Raw genomic sequence first — 19,875 nt, 5'->3', positions numbered from 1 at the left:
TTAAATCATTCTTTGTTTGTTTATGTATTCTGCTGGTTGTAAACGATTTCATCATAATTGTATTTTATTAACCCTTTAAAACCTGGAGTTACATCACTTTTCCTGTGCTGCATTCAGACACCTTTCACAAGTATTTAAACCTTTGGACTCTGAATAATGACTCGCCAAGAAATGTATCGCATATTGAAAGAAAGTAGTAGATCCTTAATTTTTTACTTTCTATGCCTTTTACTAATTTCTTGAAAGTTTTGGGTCATTTCTTCTTCTCCTAACTTGGAGAAGAACTTACAAAGAGCAAGATAATTTGACTTGTCATTTTTATCTTGCAAGAACTTTTTAAGTAAATTTAACAATTAGATATTAAGTAAACATAAGTTAAGATTTATAATTATATTCCTTACTTTTTCAAGGCATTCACTTTCCAAGATTATTTTAAATAATATCAATATTGTCATATTTACTGACATTACTGTCAATATGTCCTATTTTACAGTGTACATACAAAAACAGCCAACAACTGGACATCTACAGTATCTTGGCAAACCACAGGTAAACTTCATTATACCACCGTAATTTAGGTTGGCCTGCTGTTTTGTTTGCTTTTGTATTAAATTGAATAGTTGTGTGGCATAACCTGAGTTGCAAATTTGCATCAGCAGTGCATCTGTGTAGGTTTTATTGCTATAACAAACTGTAGATTTTTGTAGGGTCACACAAGTTCATTTAACAGTATTGGATTTGAACCTACACTCCTCCATCTTCTGCGGGGGACAACTGGGGCCACTTGGCCAAAACACCCGGCCGGTCAGGACCACCATGGGAGCCCGGTTCCTCACTCTTCTTAACGAAGTGCCATTAACAATCAAAGTCTTAACGGCCCTGCAGCTTAACGAGGGGACTTAACGAGCTTCTTAATGAAGCCCCGGCCATCATTACCACAGTGAGCGGTGGCAGAGCTGATTGAAAGCACCGCTCAGAGTCATTCTGGAGCAGGAGAGCCCAGCCGAAGGAAACCAAATCCATTTAAGGCTGACCTCTCACCCTTATCTGTTTCTCCTAGATTAATAGGAAAGTATAATAAGGAAAACGCACTTAACCAGATAAAATGGCTATGGATATTTCATGGCACGGCTTTGGAATATCTTTCAGCCACCTGTCAGAGGGCAAGAATACCCAAACAATATTCTAACAACAACTGGATATCACCATATTTCACATCCGCTTAACTTGATAATATGACACCTCATAACTCCTGCGTTTCATATCCCCCTGATACACCATCAAATATATCAAGAGCCAAACAATATGAAGCCAGTGGCCACAAAAGCCAAATTTACTGATGTGTCACCTCTGCTTGGAGAGTGATTTCAGCCTGATAAGCTGCCATTTCCATTTTCACTGGCGCCAGTTGTATATGCAACACCCAGCCTCCCCAGACTCCTAAATCTCTTCAATTACTTATATTATCATAAGGTAATATGCTTATACTCATATACTCAATTTCACATTTTTGCAATAACCATAAATCATGAAACGAGGAGGAAAAGTACTCTCTGCCAACCTCTAAATCACTTAAATAACTAATACCCCATATACACAATTTCACATTTCTGCTGCACAATAAATCATAAAAACACCAGGAAAATGTGTTTTTTTCCACCACCATGCATTAGCCTAATGAATGTGGATGTTTTCCCCCACAAATTCAGCATGTGTGTACGTGGATCGCTGTGCTTGTGCGAGGCTGAGAGGGAAGGGAGGTTACAGTAGCAGGGAAAATTACAAACTGTGAAAAATCAGCTGGCAGCTCACGTGAAACACCAATAGGCGTACAGCGGCACCGCTGAGCTCTGCGATTGGCAGCAAGGTTCAATTCCCAGAACACATCAGGGAGAGTTTGCGAGGGCACACGGGCAGGTGTGAGAATATTCCCCCAATCTCCTCTGCAAGGAGGAGGGGAAGCTATTCATCTTGTGTGTGGCGACTTCAAAAGAACCGCAAGCCTATAGGACAAACGTGAGCCCCCAGTCAAATTCCGCAGCAGGGCTGGGTGGTGGTATCGCCAGGGGCTGGCAGGGAGTCAGCTCTTTCATATCAGCCAGGGAGAGTCAAGCAGGGCAGAGGGGACAGGGTCAGCCAATCGATTTGGAGCAGGCCCCACCAATTCAGAGAGATGTCTGAAGAAACAGGCCGATCAGGGAAAACGGCAGCGAAATTAATTTGGGACAGGGCCCATATGAGTTCAGAGAGCCTGTTTGAAATGAAACTGTGCCTTGTGGCCAGCCTACCTACCACCAAGATATCATTAGTTTTGCTTGAGGGTATGTGTAAGTGTTTGTGTGTGTGCATTTGTGTGCATGTGTGTCTCATACTATACGTGACCATTTTAACAACAGTCTTTCCAGGTGTGTGCGTGTGTGCGTGTGTGTGTGTGCGTGTTGGCCACAGTAGCTTTAAAGAAAGAGGTGTAATGACTCCGAGTCTCCTCCTGCCCTGGCTGAACCTCCACTTGGCACAGTCATTGCACAGAGTGGACAAGGAGCCAAAGTGTGACTAAGAATATGTGTGTGTATGTGTACGTGTGTGCGCCTGTGTACTTTGTGTGTTCCTGTGAGTGCGAGCAGCGCCTGACCTGGAGAGAGAAGAAACAGTTGCGAGCAGGCCAGGAAGTGTGGGGCGGTTAATAGAGCACAGCACAAAGCTGAGGCCAACATCTACACAGCGACTAGTAATTAAAGTCAACAACTCTCTGGGCTGGCTGTGATCAGCTCTGCCATCATCAGACGTCTTCGCTCTCTCCCCCATCTGGAGAGCAACAGATCCCCATCTGGACCTCAGGAGAGCGAGATATAACACACCTACACACATATACAAACACATATTTGAGTGTGTGGACTCAAATATAGTGGGCTTGTGTGATGTCTCTCAAATTCAACGGGGGAATTATCAGTACAATACCAGATTATAAGGTAAGGGACTGTATGAAAATTATTAGTGTTGGGAAAGAGGTAGCCTAACTCCCAGGCCACACTGCCTGCATGAACTGCTGCATCTCGCATGCTTGCGATGTTCACATTGACTGCGTAGTTGCTGCGGCGCCGCTGCAAAGCTGCCTGCTGCTTTAACTACTGTATTTCAACAATAAAAAGCTGGTACTCCACTAATTTTCACTAACCATGTCATAATTGATAAAAGGATGCTGTTCACAAAAACAACGTTAAATTGCCTTTATTTTTAAAACGGAAACAGCGTTTCTAGTATAGTATAGCGTATAGCGTTTAAAGTATAGCGTTTAAATGTATTGATATTTTTTCATGTGTGACAGATATAGATGTTGAAACTGTAGTGAAAGGTCGCACTATGTAAATACGATTATCAAAAATACATTTCACTGTCTGTTTTTACTGGGGCTGTGAGTATCATGTGGAAAAAATCGGCGACACACCTATTCTGTTAATAAGCTGCAACTGAGCAGCACTGCTATGACAGGTAGTGGACCCCGGGCGTTACGACCAGCAATCCCAACCTGGAGGTCATGATCCCCCAAGGGATCACACGATAACTCTGAGGGGTCACCAAACAGGAAATGTGTTTTTGTAATCCTTTTTTTTAAAGCAAATTATTGTAAAATTGAACCTGACTACAGCTTATCTAACTAAAACCTGAAGAGAGTTTGGTTGAGTCAGCCATACCTTAGAGCAGTGGTTCCCAAAACAGGGGTTGGGTGCCCCTATGGGGTCGCAAGATAAGTCAGAGGGATGACAAATAAAGACATTAGTAAATCAGAAGAAATATACTTCTCCAGCATCAAATAGTTTTTCTCATTAATGATTATATCCATTAGCTACAGGGTTATTTAACAACATGAAACAACTTAAGAATAGAAGAGCACTCTTTTGGTTGAAGAGGCCAACTCAGAGTGAAACATGTGATGAGGGGTCGCAATATAAAATGGCTTTACTTATTTACTGCCTCCCTTTGACCTAGTTTGTTACAAAGAAAAGCTTTACAAAAGGCTTGATTAAACTCAGGTAAACATGCATACTACCCTATTTCTAATTGCGTATGCTTACAATTAAAACACTGAAACACTGCACTGGGAGTGTATTGGAAATTATGAGTAAAATATTCCAAAATTACAAAAATGTAGCAATACCAAATTAGCTCTTGCCACAATGTAACAGACTAAAAATGTGTTTTTACACCAAGAGCAACTAAATCAACGGTTATTAACACTCTCACTGAATAGGCACACCAGGCACATTTAATTTGCATACAGTCCCTAATAAGTCACTGATTGTATCAAAGTAAGAAATCATAATTTGACTGTTACTGTTATAGTTTTGAGCATAATTTCTGCTGCGGATAGTAGCCAATTTCACTGCTTGGATCTGGAAATATGACACTGCTAAAAATAAGTTACCAAACTTGGTTCAGCTTTAACCTACTGTACTTGCTAGTTGCATTTTTTCAGTGCAATAAGGGATTTATTACCAACAATATGTGTGCACACAATCGTAATTTTACTACTAAATAAAGTGTGGATGTGATCATTTTTAAACTGATGTCTTATTAATGTCCCGTCTGATTACCTCGTCACTTGCCCTGCCAGAACATTAGCAATTACTTTGTGAGCATAATGTTATCATAATAGATAGAAATGATGCAAAAGCTATGAGAATAAAATCCAAGTTATACTTTAACTTTAAAATTCCTCTACCGCAATTCCAATAAAGACGATAATTGTCGTGATGTGAAAACACTCCCTGCTGGGCTAACACCATCCATTATAAGCACATAAAACATCCATAAAAAGTATGCAAATCCTGTTTCTCACAGGTGTGACACACGCATGCATGCAAATTTGCTCGCTCTACTCCTACTGCTCAGCTCGCCTCTCTAATCAATGCAGACACACATCGCAAAAACACTTTCCAATTATGCAGAAGCACTCGAACATAAACCCTCCCAACAGAAACAGAAGCAGAAAGCAGCCAGCCTCTGAGGAGCGCTTGTGTCTTCAGAAGACAGACCTTTGTACTGTGACAAGTTTTAAATTCCGTCTGAACTTTCAATCAAACCCATTCTCGCAGCGAATGTGGGGGGAAATTCCCTTTTGTTCTACGCTCCCAGTAAATGTCAGACAGTATTGAAAACAGTCTCCTCTCGCTCCCTGTCTGTTTGTCTTACAGCGAGACACAGTTTAAACACGTCATGAGGAGCGGCAGCTAATTGTTTAGCATTGATCCGCCATTGATTCAGCATTGAAGTTCGGTTAGCGTCGATTGCCTCTTTAATTCAGTTGTGGCGTGGACATGTTGCCCTGTTCTCGTTTGATCTAATTCAGTCTGTCTCTGGAGGGCACACTGTGTGGCCTCCACTTCAACACACACACACCCCACACACACACACACACACAAAGTCTGCGAAATCCCTCTCTGTCACACACACACTCACTTCCTCCCACTCACACACTTCCTAATAGAACATTCATTATTCATCATTATTAGACTTTTCCTTTTTACACCATAAGCTGTTCAATGCATCTCGCCACTGTTCCCTTCCTCCGCAATACATTATTCAGAACAAAACTGTGCTTTTAGCCTCGGAGTATGCAAATCCCACTTTTGATTATCATAATCAGCTGATGTATGAGAAAGAGAGTGTGCGTGCGTGTGCATGTGTGTGTGCCGACTCGTCAGCCGATTGTTTGTGTTTTATTGCTTCAGTGCTCCACTCTGGTGGTGTATACTTCACATCATATTTTTAGCCGAAGGAGACGAGCTCGGAAAAGGCCACTGGAGGCCTAACTCACTGCTGTACATTTAAAGGGCAAATCGCCCACATATATGCCACCGCGTGCCACTGCCATGAGAAATGGCTTTTACCATCGGGAACCAAAAGTCTGCGTGTGTTTATGTCTGTGTTTGTGTGTGTGAAGGAAAAAGAGTAAGAGCGAAAGGGAATTTCAAGCACTGCCTATTATCGTTTTCATTATTTTGTTATTAGTATCAAGTTTTTGTGAGACTCCTCTAACTGATTTTTATTTTTTTGGCCACAAATATACAGGTTGTTTTAGACTGTGATGTTAAAATTGTTACTTATATATACATGCAGGATAAATCAGTAATTATCCAAAATGTGTTGTTGAAAGGAGCTCCATACGACAGAACATAGATTAATGTGGCAGCAAACAACTATTTTATACAATATAAAAATATAGTGGAGTAATGGAAGTTTCTGAGCAGAGGAAGTCAAGCTGTTTGTGTTGTAATCTGAACCTCGCATGTTTGTATCCTGCTGAATAGCACATCACCCCCACACTGCACTGTGCTCATACCGCTGTTACCGCTGATATCTGGATGCTGTTATCACAGAAGCATAGCGCCCGTCCAGGTCCTTATTATTAACCTTGCCAGCCCTGCTGCCATTGTTGCCACTGTTCACACTGCTAAAACTTTTGACGCTGTTTACTCTGTTCATGCTGTTTGCAGTGTTCAGACTGTTCAGACTGTTAACACTGTTCACTCTGACAGCACTGTTCATACTGTTCGCACTTTTAGCTCTGTTCACCCTGTTAGCACTGTTTATGCTGTTTGCAGTGTTCAGACTGGTAACACTGTTCACAGTGACAGCATTGTTCATGCTGTTTGCACTATTAGCACTGTTCACACTGTTAGCACTGTTTATGCTGTTGCCATTGTTCATGCTGTTAGCACTGTTAATGCTGTTTGCACTGTTCACACTGTTAGCACTGATCATTCTGTTAGCACAGTTTATGTTGTTAGCACTGTTCATGCTATTCGAACTGTTCACGGTGTTAGCACTGTTCACACTTTTAGCGCTGTTCATGCTGTTAGCACTGTTCACACTTTTAGCGCTGTTTATGCTGTTAGCACTTTTCACACTGTTAGCACTGTTTGTGCTGTTCATGCTGTTAGCATTGTTCACGCTGATAGCACTATCCACGCCTTTAGCCCTGTTAGCACCGCTCTGAATATCATATGGAGCTACTTTAAAAAATATAGAACATTCAGTATTGTACTGTTGAATTATGTCTGTGCAGCCCCTGCACATTATCAAAGAGACCTTAATATATTATATAATAAGGTACATGGACGGTATATACGATATGCTTTATTAATACCATGTGTCACTGTAGCTGAATTATCTCAGCATGTGTTTGTGTTTGCTCTGGCATGCCTCTCAGGATGCATTAAAATATTAACCTGTGTGCCTGCATCTGTCAGCACAGTGAAGAAAAGATTCCCCTCCTTCTCTTCTCCTCCCATCTTCCTCCTCCTACTTCTTCACCTCTGTCACCCCCCCTCCCATTAGGTGCCGCCTATCACCCACTCACTGCTCTTCCCTGGCCTCCTGCTCGTCTCATGCTGACCCCTCTCTCTTCTTCTGACTTGCCCTTGCCACGCGCCTCTTCCCTCTCTCTGTGGCCTCCACTGCTCACACCAGCTGTTGGACACAAATAACTGCCCACTTTCCAGAAAGAATAAATGTTCAGAGAAATTTATTAAAATATTGATGTTTTTTATTACAATCCTAAAGAAACTGCTCTAATCCATATTTTTGTTTTTCTTTCTGCTCGTTATTTTGGTTTCAGAGCATTACTGTTTGGTCCACTCTCATAGCTTTTATCAACCTTTTTTTCAGCCTCAGCAGGCAGCTGTTTTCAACCCAAAAAAAAAAGCTCTCAAACCCTCTGATGGCTGCCTGTCCAGTAACAAATAGCAGACAGACAAGCTGGGAAACAGGCAGCATTTAACAGTTAAAGAGCCAGATATTCTGCTCAGGATTTAAAAACAGAGCTAAAAGTGAATGAATATTGAATTTACATTTGCCAGGTGGCCAGAAGCACGACTTCAAATGAATGATAATGTTGCTCTGTGTCTGCTGGATGTGTAAATAGGCAGCCACTGTTTGCCTACACGTTTGCCATAACAAACATAGCTTATGTAATTCAAATCAATGAAAAAAAACAATAAACCATAGAGTCCAACATATCATTTAGTTTTAAAGAAACAAAGTTTCCACGATCTAGATCAAGTAAATGAAAAATCCCACTGAAAACGCATTTTTCCATGTTTCCAGCTAAATCTTGACAACTGACTTCGCCTTTGAGTCAGCTTCAAGCAAACTCTGGGGCTGAAAAATAAAGCCAACATAAAATGCCAGACTCTGCAGCTCCTCTAATAGCCACATGAAGTTGGTTCCATAAGCAAATCAATCTCCACAAACCCCCATGTTACAATGCCTAATTTCACAGCAGAAATAAACATGCTTTGAGCTTGATACAAAAAAAAAAGACTGTTTTGGTCTCTAATTTCCATGTTCATGACAACTGCACGGGGGTAAATTTTTTAGGGTTTTTCTGCCAGCTCTTGACAAAACTCTGCTGGGTGTCTTCACACACCTTTCCAGCAAACATTGCACTTGGTAGATTTTTGTCATTTGTGACTGCAACTGTGGCATTAGGCCGATGTGGTGGCAAGGCCCTGCCAAAATTGCCAAAGAGGAAGAAAAGAGCCGTCTGTTTTTGGCTGGACAGCAGCAAAGGGGTTCCAGTCCTTTAAACACAAAAGAAGGCCTTTGAGGTCATTATTAGTCTCCTTTTCCCTGTCCTTTGTTTTAGTTTTCTATCACCAGCTGGCAATTACAAACGCAGTTCAAACAGCAGTTGGCATTTGTGAACGAAGCTCTGTGGTGAAGTTAGAAAGATATTCAAAGGTTGGAACTTCTTGGATCAATAACCCATAAACGAAATTTTAAAACACAAAGAACGCCTCTTTCCAACCATAGTAAAGTAGACAACGAGCCGCAACCTAATTTTAATCAAAATCAGCCGTCTTCCAAGCTGGACAAATGATACTGCTCTTGTGCTGCCGGCTGTGAGATGAGTGTTCAGGGACCGTCTACAAAGTGCAACAACAAAGAGACAAAAATCTTCGGAGACTAATCCACTTTATTTAATGGCTGTGTGGGTCTACATGCTGATGGTTAATTGATTGTATTTTACTGTGTGCGCTTGTGCGGTTGCTGTGCGTGTGTAACAACTCTGGTTTTTTATAACATGTTTGGCTTGTGACAGTCAGACTTCTTGTAGCCTACAGTGTTATGTTGCCTTCTTCATGAGTGTATTATAGCAGTGGTGTCTCACAGCCACTGTGGTGTCTGTGTTGAATTGTACTCTTGGCTTATGATTTTGGTTCATGTGAGCCTTTTAACTAAGTAATTTCGGTAGTATTGATTATTACTTTATAGTGCATTTCATGGTGTGTCATTTGTGACAAATTGATTGCTAAATATTTTGTTTGTGTCTGGCCAGGAGAGGTGTTATGGATAGGGTTGCTAAAATTTCAGGACCATGGACAGAGCTGTTTGTTGTGTGTACAGAGCCGTGCTGATGTGGACTCCTGACCTTTACACTCCAGTTTTGTTTTTCCCGCTGATATATCTAGTATATAGCCAGTTTAGCGTCTTCTAAGAGAAAATTTAGTAGCTGCCACTTCACTTTTTCATTTTTGAGTACAATCTTCTCCCAAAATTAAACTACTGAGAGTGATGGCTGGCTGGATTGTAGTTATATTTTGCTATAAGGAGTTGTTATTGTTCATTTGCAATCACCTTATTAAGTTAGTTTAGTTATTAAGTCTGGATTATGTTAGTGCAGTTATATAAAACTGACATTCTGTAAATAAGTTGCAACTGGAAAAAATACATACAACATACAAAACATAACTCCCACTAAAAAAACAAAAGTAACAGAATAGAAATATAACTGGGTTGCTCTGTTTTGAGCCTCACCACAGCCAATGAGTCAGATCTATCCCTAATCCCTCCACCTCCAAACAGGGTCTCCAAAAACAGCAAAGTCCACAAACCAGTGGATAATGTCATGGTAGCTCCATCCATTATTCCCACGGTCTATGGTTAGAGGGGAAACAAGGTAAACATTGTATCCGCTAAACATTAGCATGTTAGCACTGTCAGTATAAGCATGTTAGCATGACAACCACTATTTCTACATTGACAATTTTGACTTTTTATTTGCCAAAAACAAAATTCTATCTTAAAACTTGGTTTTCTTTACGTTAATGGCAAACTGCTAGCATTGCTGTAGACTTGGTTTATATTGGTTCAGTTCAATTCCACAAAAGTGAAATCCAACTATAATTCAACAGCTTGTTATCTATGTTTACCTGCATCTTTGTATCTGTATCAGCCTCAACTCTTTGAAACCTGGAGCACTTTAATTGAGCTGCTTCCAGACACCTTACACAAATATTTAAACCTTTGAACCCTCAGCAAATTGATGTTCTTTTAAAAGCATGTGGAAAAAGGCAGCAAGCAACTTGGTAAGAAATGTTCCACCAATTGCAAGAAATTAGTAGATTTAGTAATTTTTTTCTTAACTAATTTTAAGTAATTTTCTTTCACTTTTTACTAATTTCTTTCTAATTTTTGCTTAATTTCTTCTCTCATTGCTCATTTCCTTCTTCCTATGTTTTTGAAAGAAATCATACCAATTCGCTCAGGTTTTAAAGGGTTAAATATAAGTTGAGTCAAAGTCCTTGTACCGTATGTGCAATGCTAAAATTCCTGGCAAATTATGTGAGTTCAGGAGCACAGCCATGTTATAAATAAAAACATTTGTTACTATATTTAGATGTCCAACTTTGCTGCTTTTAGTGCTGGAATCCAGTCCAAGAAAAGTAAGGCTTAGAAGTTTACCCAACAACTTAATCCACCACTGCATTAATATTAACATGAGAGACCTTTGCACTGATTAAAGTAAACATTCGTATTCCGATTCTATGCTTTGACACAAATGAGGCCAACATGCCAACAGTTCATCTACTTGCAATGTTGAGTATTTATAAGCTAAAGTTCAAATCAGACGTGTCCGTCTACAGCGATGATTAACTGATCAGATCCTATGATCAGCTGGAAATATCTGTTTCACTGTGGCTGCCTCAGGGTGAGCTATGTCACCTTACAGCTCTTGCCTTCGTTCCTCTCTCTCTTTATTTCTCTCTCTCCCTCCATCGTATGACTTTACTCCTTCTTCTTCGGCGTCCTCTGCCCTCCTCTCTCGCTGTGCCCTCCGCTCCCTGACTCATGGCCTCTTCAGGGCCACAGGGAGAAGTGGAGTGCGCGGTCCGGGCCAACGCATAAATATTAGCTCAAGGTCACTGAGCTCACACAGGGCTATGCATAATCATGAATTCAGCGCCTGCACAGCCTCTTCACTTCACATATTCCCTGTGTCACATTACTGCATACTGGCTAAACACTCACTCTGTGGCTCACGCGCTAACCTTGAAGGGTTAACTTCCAGCCATAAACCAGCTCCAATTTGTGCTTTATTTTGTCATCCCATTACCTTCGGGTTGTTGAGGTTAGACACAACCCAAATTTCCGAGGTTATCTACAAATACATTGTTATATTAAGTTGAAAATGGTGTCGATGTATTCTAAGCAGTTCATATACTCCTCAGAGATAAAATACTGCCATTCTCACATGCGGGGAGAATGACGCTTTAAATTCAGAAGCTCGCTTTGCTGATTTGTTCGACATTATCCCGAGATGAAACACGGGCTATAAAGAGAGAGGGGAGATTGGAAGTAAAGAAGAGAAAGGCAGCCTGTGTTTCCTTTGAATTCCATCTTTAATAGACTCCACAGTTTCCCCCTTCTTTTCTTCTTCTTCTTTTTCTCCTCGTCGCCTTGTTCTCTCAGTCATCCCATCTATTATTTTCTCTATGTGATCCTGCACCCACTCAGCACAGAGACACAGATTTGAATGTGGCCTCCACGGGGGTTTGCAATAAAATGGTATTTAACTGCTTTTTCCACTCTCTCTCACTGTTTCTCTCCCTTCCGCATAAACCCGGCCCGTCCCCCCCTTCGCTGATGCCCTGGATTCTCGGCTGCCTCCTTTCATAACCCTCTCTTTCTCTCTTCTCTCTCCGCTGTCTGTCTTTCCGCGGCTCGCTTCAGGCCTCGTCGGGCTGAGAGGTCAGCTTAAGAAACGTGTGTGATCTCTCCCTCCTTCCCCTCCTTCTCTTTTTCCTTAAACTGCCTCACACGTTCCTCCCCTCCGCCAGTTGTAAGCTATTAACCTTTCCTCACTTTCCACCAATTTTTTTTTCTCTCCCTGCCACTCCGCTCTGTGTATCCACATGCCATTAACGCTGCCCTTAATGTGCCGTGCATCCCCTTTTTCTATTTTAACCTCTCTCTCCGCTTTTACCCCCTTTTCTTCCGCGTCACCCCTCCGTCGTCCTGCATGGTAATCTCGCTCTCGTCTGTCTTGTTATCTCCCCCTCCCCTCCCTCCCTCCGACACTGTAGTCACTCTCTAATTGCTGTCTCACCCCTGCTGTGCTCGAACCCGGAGGCTAAATGATTTCTACAGGGAGTGTAAAAGTGGAAGCACATGAAAACACAGAGCTGCTTGCAAGGAGACTTCTTTTTTTCAATCATTATTGATGAGTTCCTTGTCAGGTGGTGTGTGTTTACAGTTAGCGCTGGCCCTCCTATTGGCACCATCACACACTCGACTTCTTTTTTTATAGTTTTTTCGTCTGTGTGACTCCATGCCTTTCTCCTTCAGCTTCATAAAGAACCCTTTTATCTGACAAGTGTTCTTAAGAACTTTGAAGCAGGACTTACAAGCTCTCTGTGTTTTGTGATGTGTTTGCGTCACAAATATGTACTTAGAGTCTACAAGTCTTTGTGTGTGTGGTTTTTTTTTAAAAGTGGGTTATGTAAGCCTCAGCTCAGGTCAGGGGAGGAAATCTAGCATGCATACAGCAACAGAAAAGTATTCACATTTTTACTTCAAGTTACTTTAATTTATCAGTATGAAGTAAAGGTCGATTGCACAGTGTAATAGCTATAGAATAACGACACCAACTATGTTAAGACTGGCCCGTAAGCCATGTTTTCAAAATGCAATTTTATCTGCCACTTGGTGCGATCTCCTGGGGGAAAAAAGGCTCAGTTTATGGCAAAAAGGATAAGCGTCAGACATTTTGCAACCAAAAAAAACAAAGAGGAATGTGCTTGTTTTTCCCAAGATAGCTATTGGTAGCTATTCCCAGTTGCCAAAGTGTATAACTGTGAATTCATAGAAGTTACCATCCCCAGTAGCGGAAATGGTGGTTGGTGGAACAACTCTGGAGAGCAAAATGCATGCAATGGTAGTTTCTAGGCTCTGAGGAAAATGTAGCACAATATAGTTGTCTTTGCGACAGTGGTGCTAACAATAATACAGCTTGGAAAATCAAATTTTCCACTGCAAGTAAAAGTACCAATACCACAGTATGAACACACATAGTATGTATCAAGTAAAGTTCTGAATTTAACATTTTCAAGGTATTCAATGAGTAATAATATCTATGCAATATTAAAAGCGCATCTATGACTCAGAAGTTGTCTGCATACAGTATGAAGCCAACGGCTAGCAGCTAACAGTACTAACAGTGTAAAAGGTGCTAACAACAGCAACAGTGCAGTGCAGCAGTGACTAGTGACTCAGATGGGATACACATACTCACATGCACTAACATGCACACTTGGCTGGACCATCTACCAAAACAAAAAGCAGAGAAGCTCGGATTTAAATACACACGGAGGAAGAGTAACTTCATTCTCTACTCAGAATGCCATTACTCCACTACGTCTTTACATGGCAAATTGTGTTTTTCCTCTATATTAGTGCTGTAGATATCGAACAGAGCTCCTTTTAAGTTATAAGATATCAGTCCCGGTTGATCTGGCAAAAACCATGGGGACTGGTGGTTATGCTAAAAAAGCGTTAATAATACAAGTCCCCAAGTTGCGTACAAAATGAAACATTTATTGATAACTGGAGGCACAAAACGCGCTTTGAACAGCATCTCTTTTAAAAATACAACAGATGACTGTAAGTTGGTCCTCTAGCAATTTAGTTTTTCTTTTCATAAAGTTGGGGTACTTGCAAAAAACAAACATAGATAGAGTGTGGTCGGGATATCCTGAATTTTAGTATGAATCAAGCTCCAACAACACAGGATACTACACTTCCCATAATGCTTACAAGAGTACAAGAGTATTGCAAGAGTATTGCAAACAATTGATGATAATCATGTGTAAAAACTGTAGCACATGCCGAATGGCCAAATGACTTTCAGACTATGTAAGCACCATTTAATGTTAAGAGGCCAAAAAGGATTACATTTTAGCTAATTTAACCACTTCATATATCATTTAGGTTTTATCTACAGTAACACGTCATATTATTTTGTTGATCATACTTACATTTTGTTGTAAAATCTGCAAAACTAGTGACTACAGCTGAGAAATAAATGTGAAATAAGGGTAAAATACTTCTAAATGTAGTGAGGTGGAAGTATAAAGTAGCATGAAAAATAAATCATTAAGTAAAAGCACTTTACCTCAACATTGCACATGAGTGAATGTACTTAGTTACTTTCCCTCACTGGCTTGCAGCTAATGACTAAAAAGGACTTTGCTGGAGTGAGCATTGCAGAAAAACATAATGTACATGCACACACATATACATTCCCAAATGCCAGCACTTAACTTCCTGTGACAGCCTCCTTCTCGTCCTTGCATCACACCGCCGACTCCCTACAAGCTCTTTCGCAATATCATGTGTGCGCACGTTGCAGCCAGAGGCGCTGCACAGGGGCTCAGGAGTTATCAATACCAGAGCGGTCAATAACTATGTTATTTATACATCTTAAGATGCCTTCGGGCAGGAGGAATCTTTTAACTGCATTTTGCAGAGCAATTTTCTGCAGTGACTCTTAATGAATGATTCAACATAATAAGAAAGCTAAGTATGCACTACCCTGGGAGCTGGCTGCTATTGTTTGGTGTGTCTGCATCTCAACTTATTTAATTAATGATTCACATTGATGTTGAGGTGTTTGATGTTCACACCGTGTTGTAGTGTGTGTGTCAAAGACAATAATGTTAATTGTATAATACAGCCGTACTTCACTTAATATGAATAATGTATGCTCACAGTGATGTTAATGATATGTTAATGATGCTGATAGCCTATCCATTTCCTGCTACACTGGTGAATTACATATGCATGTTCACCGACTTGGCAGGTAGCTCACACACTTCAGATGTTATAAAGGTGATACAGGGCAACATGAAGACGTCGGCATTTCCTCCCAGAGAGGAAGAAACCAGTATATATATGTCACGTTGTCTCCCCACACGAGGTGTTAGGGAGTTTGCATTTCAAGAGGAGAGTAAGAGAGGAAGAAAAGCTAATCAGAAAGTGGTGTTTTTTTCTTAATCCCAGCTCTGCTGAGGCGCCTTTTCTCCTCAAGAAAAATCTGTGTTTCTTTTCGCACTGCCTCTGCAATCACTTGAAACCCCATTACAGACCATGTGACAGCATCAATTAAATTCACAATTATCATGGGGCAGAGACACTCCAGCGTGAGAAAATATAGTAACATGGCATCGTCTGCAATCCGCGCGCACGTGTGTGCATGTACGTGTTTGTGTGTGCAGGTCCGTGTGTGTGTGTGTGTGTGTGTGTGTGTGTGTGTGTGTGTGTGTGTGTGTCTGTCTGTGTAAGCGAGAGACAGAGAGAGAGTGTTGACAGAGAGCAGAAAAGTGAGTCAGACAATTCACCACTCAGAATATTTCTTTGCCCTTTTTGGCAACTCTTGTGAACCTGAACAACTCTCCGCAGAGAAGATACTACAGTAAACAAAAACTTAGATCTTTGATGGTATTAAGAGATTTCAAGGGCTACTCCAACAACAGTGAATGGACAGCTGGTGACTCATTGGCTGCTTCTTTTTAGATTTAATACCAACTGAGCTGTGTTTTTTTTTTTTTTTTGTAGCACTTCTAACAAAAGTGCTTATAAATATCCATGCAAAATTAACACTGGGCGGTGTCACTGTGTCCACAATACTGGCCCCTAATTCATTATCACTTTAGCAGCAGAGCCTTTTGTCTCCCATTGACATCACAGATTAGAGTCTTGGCTCTTGTCGCCAGCTTTAGTGGAGATTTATCCAGGCCGAGTTGTGCGCGATCACAGAAAAAATAGCAGCATGAATCAGTGTTAGAGGGTGGAATTTTAAAGAGAGAGCCCACAATTAAATACAGAATCGCACCTTTAGATGAACAAGGCGTGTGTGTCTGCATGTGCAATCGCCATATAGCTGCCTGAGTCACATGTTGTGAGTCACAGGAGAGAGTGTTTTGCAACTGACTGAGCCTGAATTTGGACTGCGTTGGATCTGGCAGGTGAAGCTGTTCTGGCCTGTACAGTCAATTTCTTCACGCTCTCCATCACAGCTCTCTCCATTAAAGCACAATCAGGTCCCAGATAGGGAAAAAAACAAGGCAGCGTGTCCACATTGATCTCTCTACCTATAGCAGCGGGCTGCACTGGAGCAGAGCGCGAGATTAAAAATTCATAAGCGCATTAATATCTATAAGAGCATTATTCATGTGTGCCGTCACTGTCTAATACAGTAGGGTACTAATCATACGCATCTCAAGCCCAGCACACACACACACACACACACACACACACACACACACACACACACACACACACACAAACACACAATAGCTTTCTGGGTGTACTCCAAGTGTCAGCACAATCATATGGGCATGTGTGTGAACTGGCATTGTTCCCTCCTTGAGTGCCATACAATGTGCTGGCATAAATACCTGCTTGACACAGCAGATTGGCACTAATGGCTTTACACGCGGTGCCATCTGTAAGCTGGACCGTTAGCTCTTGCATCTTCTCCGCGGCCACTAACAGTGCTTCATAGCATTCAGCTGAGCCCATCATCAGTCATAGTGCAAAGGCAAAAACAGCCAAATTAAATGTTGGCTAATCATCGGCACACTCAGGGAGGCAGTGCGTGAGGGCCGCAGGCTCCTGTCCATCTGCGTGCACCTGGATAATACAATCCAAAAACACAAAGCAATTTGGGTCTTTTTTTTTTGTCAACTGAGAGTGAGACACGTCCCGCTGAGCTGGAGCTCTTAACCACCATCTCAACTTCGAGTACCCGCACACACAACAACTTCTAAACTCTGTGGCTTCCAACAGCCTGCAGCAGTCACACAGGGATCATTACTATTCATTTGCTCAGCAAACTGGCCACACAGGCTTATAAATTAGCTCATCTACCGCAGCTGGGTACTGAGACAGTTGGCGCATGCTGAGGACCGAGAGCGCAGCCATTACAGAGAAGAGCTCCGAGACACCTTCTGTCCGGTCCACGTGACCTCCTACACGCTCATCTGCCTCGCTCTTTCAAAGGAGGAGGGGAGGGTGCGTCGGGGCAATGGGGGTGAGACGTGCCCAGTCAATGATTCTAAATTACAGAGCACAGCAATACAGCGCTGTGTGTATTGTGCCGGGGGAGAACGCGGTGATAAATCCTGTCAAAGCAAGTGTAAATCAGTCCGAAAGAAATAGCATTAGCGGGACCTTGCAGACCTCTGACCATGAGGGAGGAGAGCTGACAGCTCTGACCTACAGGGAAATGAGGGAACACTCGGACTACTCTTGCTTTCTGCCTTGGGGTAAGGATCAATGGTGGAGGGAAAAAGTAAAGCCATTAATTCTCCTGGATATGTCAATTTCCATTGGCGGGTGCAGATTGGTAGTGATCATGACTAGCCCCTTGGGCAGACGAGATCTGGGGCTTTTGTTGCGCCTCAGTACACCATTGATTCATTGGAGTTTTTACTGCTACCTGGAAGGCACCACATCGCGCTGGAGCAATGTAAATCAATTCCAATTGCAGGTTCATAACAATGCAGAAAAAAACTCAGAGCATATCTGTGGGGTTAAATTATGCTAAGCACTTCTTGTATGAGATGTGTACCTGAGGACCTAAGGTTAAATAAGCCATGTACGAGACTTGTAACGGTGTCTTAAATATTCATAAAACATTAATAAAATAGTTCACAGCCCTTGTAAATGATGAATGAAGTTTGTCTTTTTCCTTACCCGTCCGATGAGCACGGGTTCAGGCCCGGCGTACTCTTCAATCACAAAGAACTGGTTCCAGATCCAGCTCCTCCTGCTACGAGAGCGCGACCTAGTCCCTTCTATGCGATCACGCGTCTCCTCCTCCGCCTCAGAGTCTGCCTCCTCGAACACGAGGCCCATCCCGTTTTCTGGCTCGACAGCTTGCATCCCAGTGTCTTTTGTGTCGTGGCTCCATTCGGGAGCTGGGTGGAGCCTCAGGACATGACTGCTGTTGACAAGTTTGTTGTCTTCATCTGTGGGGTACTGAGCTGTGCTGAGTTCTGTTTGACTAATGTGAGCAGACTCTGTTAATGGGTCTCTATGGGGATCTGCCGCTCGGTTCCCCGGTCGTACTCCCAGGGGTTGCATTGTCAGCACAGACGGCGGGGAATCATTTGTTTCCGAGGGAACGTACACTGGGAGATGTTTTGTTGAAGTAAATGGCGGCTCTGTTTGGCTGATTATTACTTCTTTCTCGGGGCTGAGGCTGACCTCGCTGCGGGGCGTTGACAGTAAGCGTACAAGGTGTTTGCTCTTGCTATCACTGCTATCTGAACTCTGCATTCCCAGGTTGCCCTGCCCTTTACTCAAAGCGGGGTTGACTTCGCTTAGTGGATTAACACGAGTGTTGGCTCCCTGGTCTCGATTAAGATCTGGGGTGGTGACTGGGCTTAAATAAGGAAATGCGGTCTGATTATCAAATCCAGTGTGAAGCTGAGTGACAGCCATATCTTGTCTCTGCACTTTCTGAGCCTCTAACTGTCTGTGATTAACGTCAATCAAATCCCTCTTCCTGCTCCGGCTGCCCTTGCTCGGGAAGCTCAGGCTGGGAACGCTCTGCATTTGGGAATTGACGATCCTCACTAGGTTCTCTTTCGACAGCAGCTTCAGAACCCCATAACTGCCGGTGAGGTTCAGCTTTCGGTTTGAATCCATGCTGAACCCCTTCCCTGGCACACCTGTAGTGTGGACACTCAAATCAGGTCTGCTCCTGGATCTGGAGCCAGACTTAAACCTGGTTTTATTGGTGTGTAGCTCTGGCTTGTGATGAATTGTGATTGTCTTCTCCGACCTCCCTGATTTAGTCTCAGCATTCTTGGTGTTGTTCTTTACTTTCTTCACATCCAGATTTAGCTCCTTGTTGTTGGCTAATATGTGTGAAGTCACTTCTTTTTTATTGACTGAGTCAACCTCACGCTTGGGCTTGAAAGCTTGCCTTTCCTTGTTAGCGACTGAGGGAGCAGCATGACTCTGCAATACTTTGGAATGAGATCCAGTGTCGCCCGCCTGCTCATGACTAATCAGGTTTCTAAGAGTCACCACGGGCATTGCATTCGCATCCACGCTTGCATCCCATTGGTCCGCAGCTCTGTTCTCCCCTAGCTTCAGCGCGTGCGACCCGCCCACTCCTCTCCTCCGCACAATCTTACTGGCCAAGGCGCCTCCCGCGAGCCCCTCCCACAGGCACAGGGACACCAATAGGAGCAGATTTCTTGTAATCATGTTGTCTTGTGGTGAGATGTCCTAATTTGAGCGAGGTTTGCTGTGAGGCAGGCCTTGTTTTCCGGTTGTCTTCATTCTCTCCTCTGTTTTCACTCTTTTCATACCCCTCCTCTCACTCTCTCATTCCATGCCCTTCACACTGAGCTGGAGGGCAGGTGTCACTCACTCCTTCTCCCCCCTTTTTTTCTCCACGCTGCTTAATATTTTCCTCTATCTCGAGCCTCTCTCTGCTGGTTTTTTTCCCACTCCTCTTGCGAAGCGTCTCATTCAGTTTCCCACGGAGGCTTGGACACCCTGAGAATAAAGATAAAG

General features: G+C 42.6%; 1 protein-coding gene across 1 annotated transcript in view; it reads right to left on the bottom strand.

Annotated features, from left to right (window-relative positions):
- Positions 1 to 19,053, bottom strand: part of LOC121951304 (cadherin-2) — a 115,187-nt gene extending 96,134 nt beyond the window's left edge. Inside the window, exon 1 of the mRNA XM_042497571.1 lies at positions 18,040 to 19,053. Coding sequence (XP_042353505.1) covers positions 18,040 to 18,996 — 957 coding nt within the window. The 5' untranslated portion in view covers positions 18,997 to 19,053. The remainder of the gene's footprint in view (positions 1 to 18,039) is intronic.
- Between the last annotated feature and the right edge of the window lie 822 nt (positions 19,054 to 19,875).

This window comes from Plectropomus leopardus, chromosome 12 (assembly GCF_008729295.1).
Source record: "Plectropomus leopardus isolate mb chromosome 12, YSFRI_Pleo_2.0, whole genome shotgun sequence".
In the NCBI taxonomy this organism is placed as follows: domain Eukaryota; kingdom Metazoa; phylum Chordata; class Actinopteri; order Perciformes; family Serranidae; genus Plectropomus; species Plectropomus leopardus.
The sequence above is the reverse complement of the archived record's forward strand: the minus strand, read 5'-3'. Positions and strand labels throughout refer to the sequence as shown.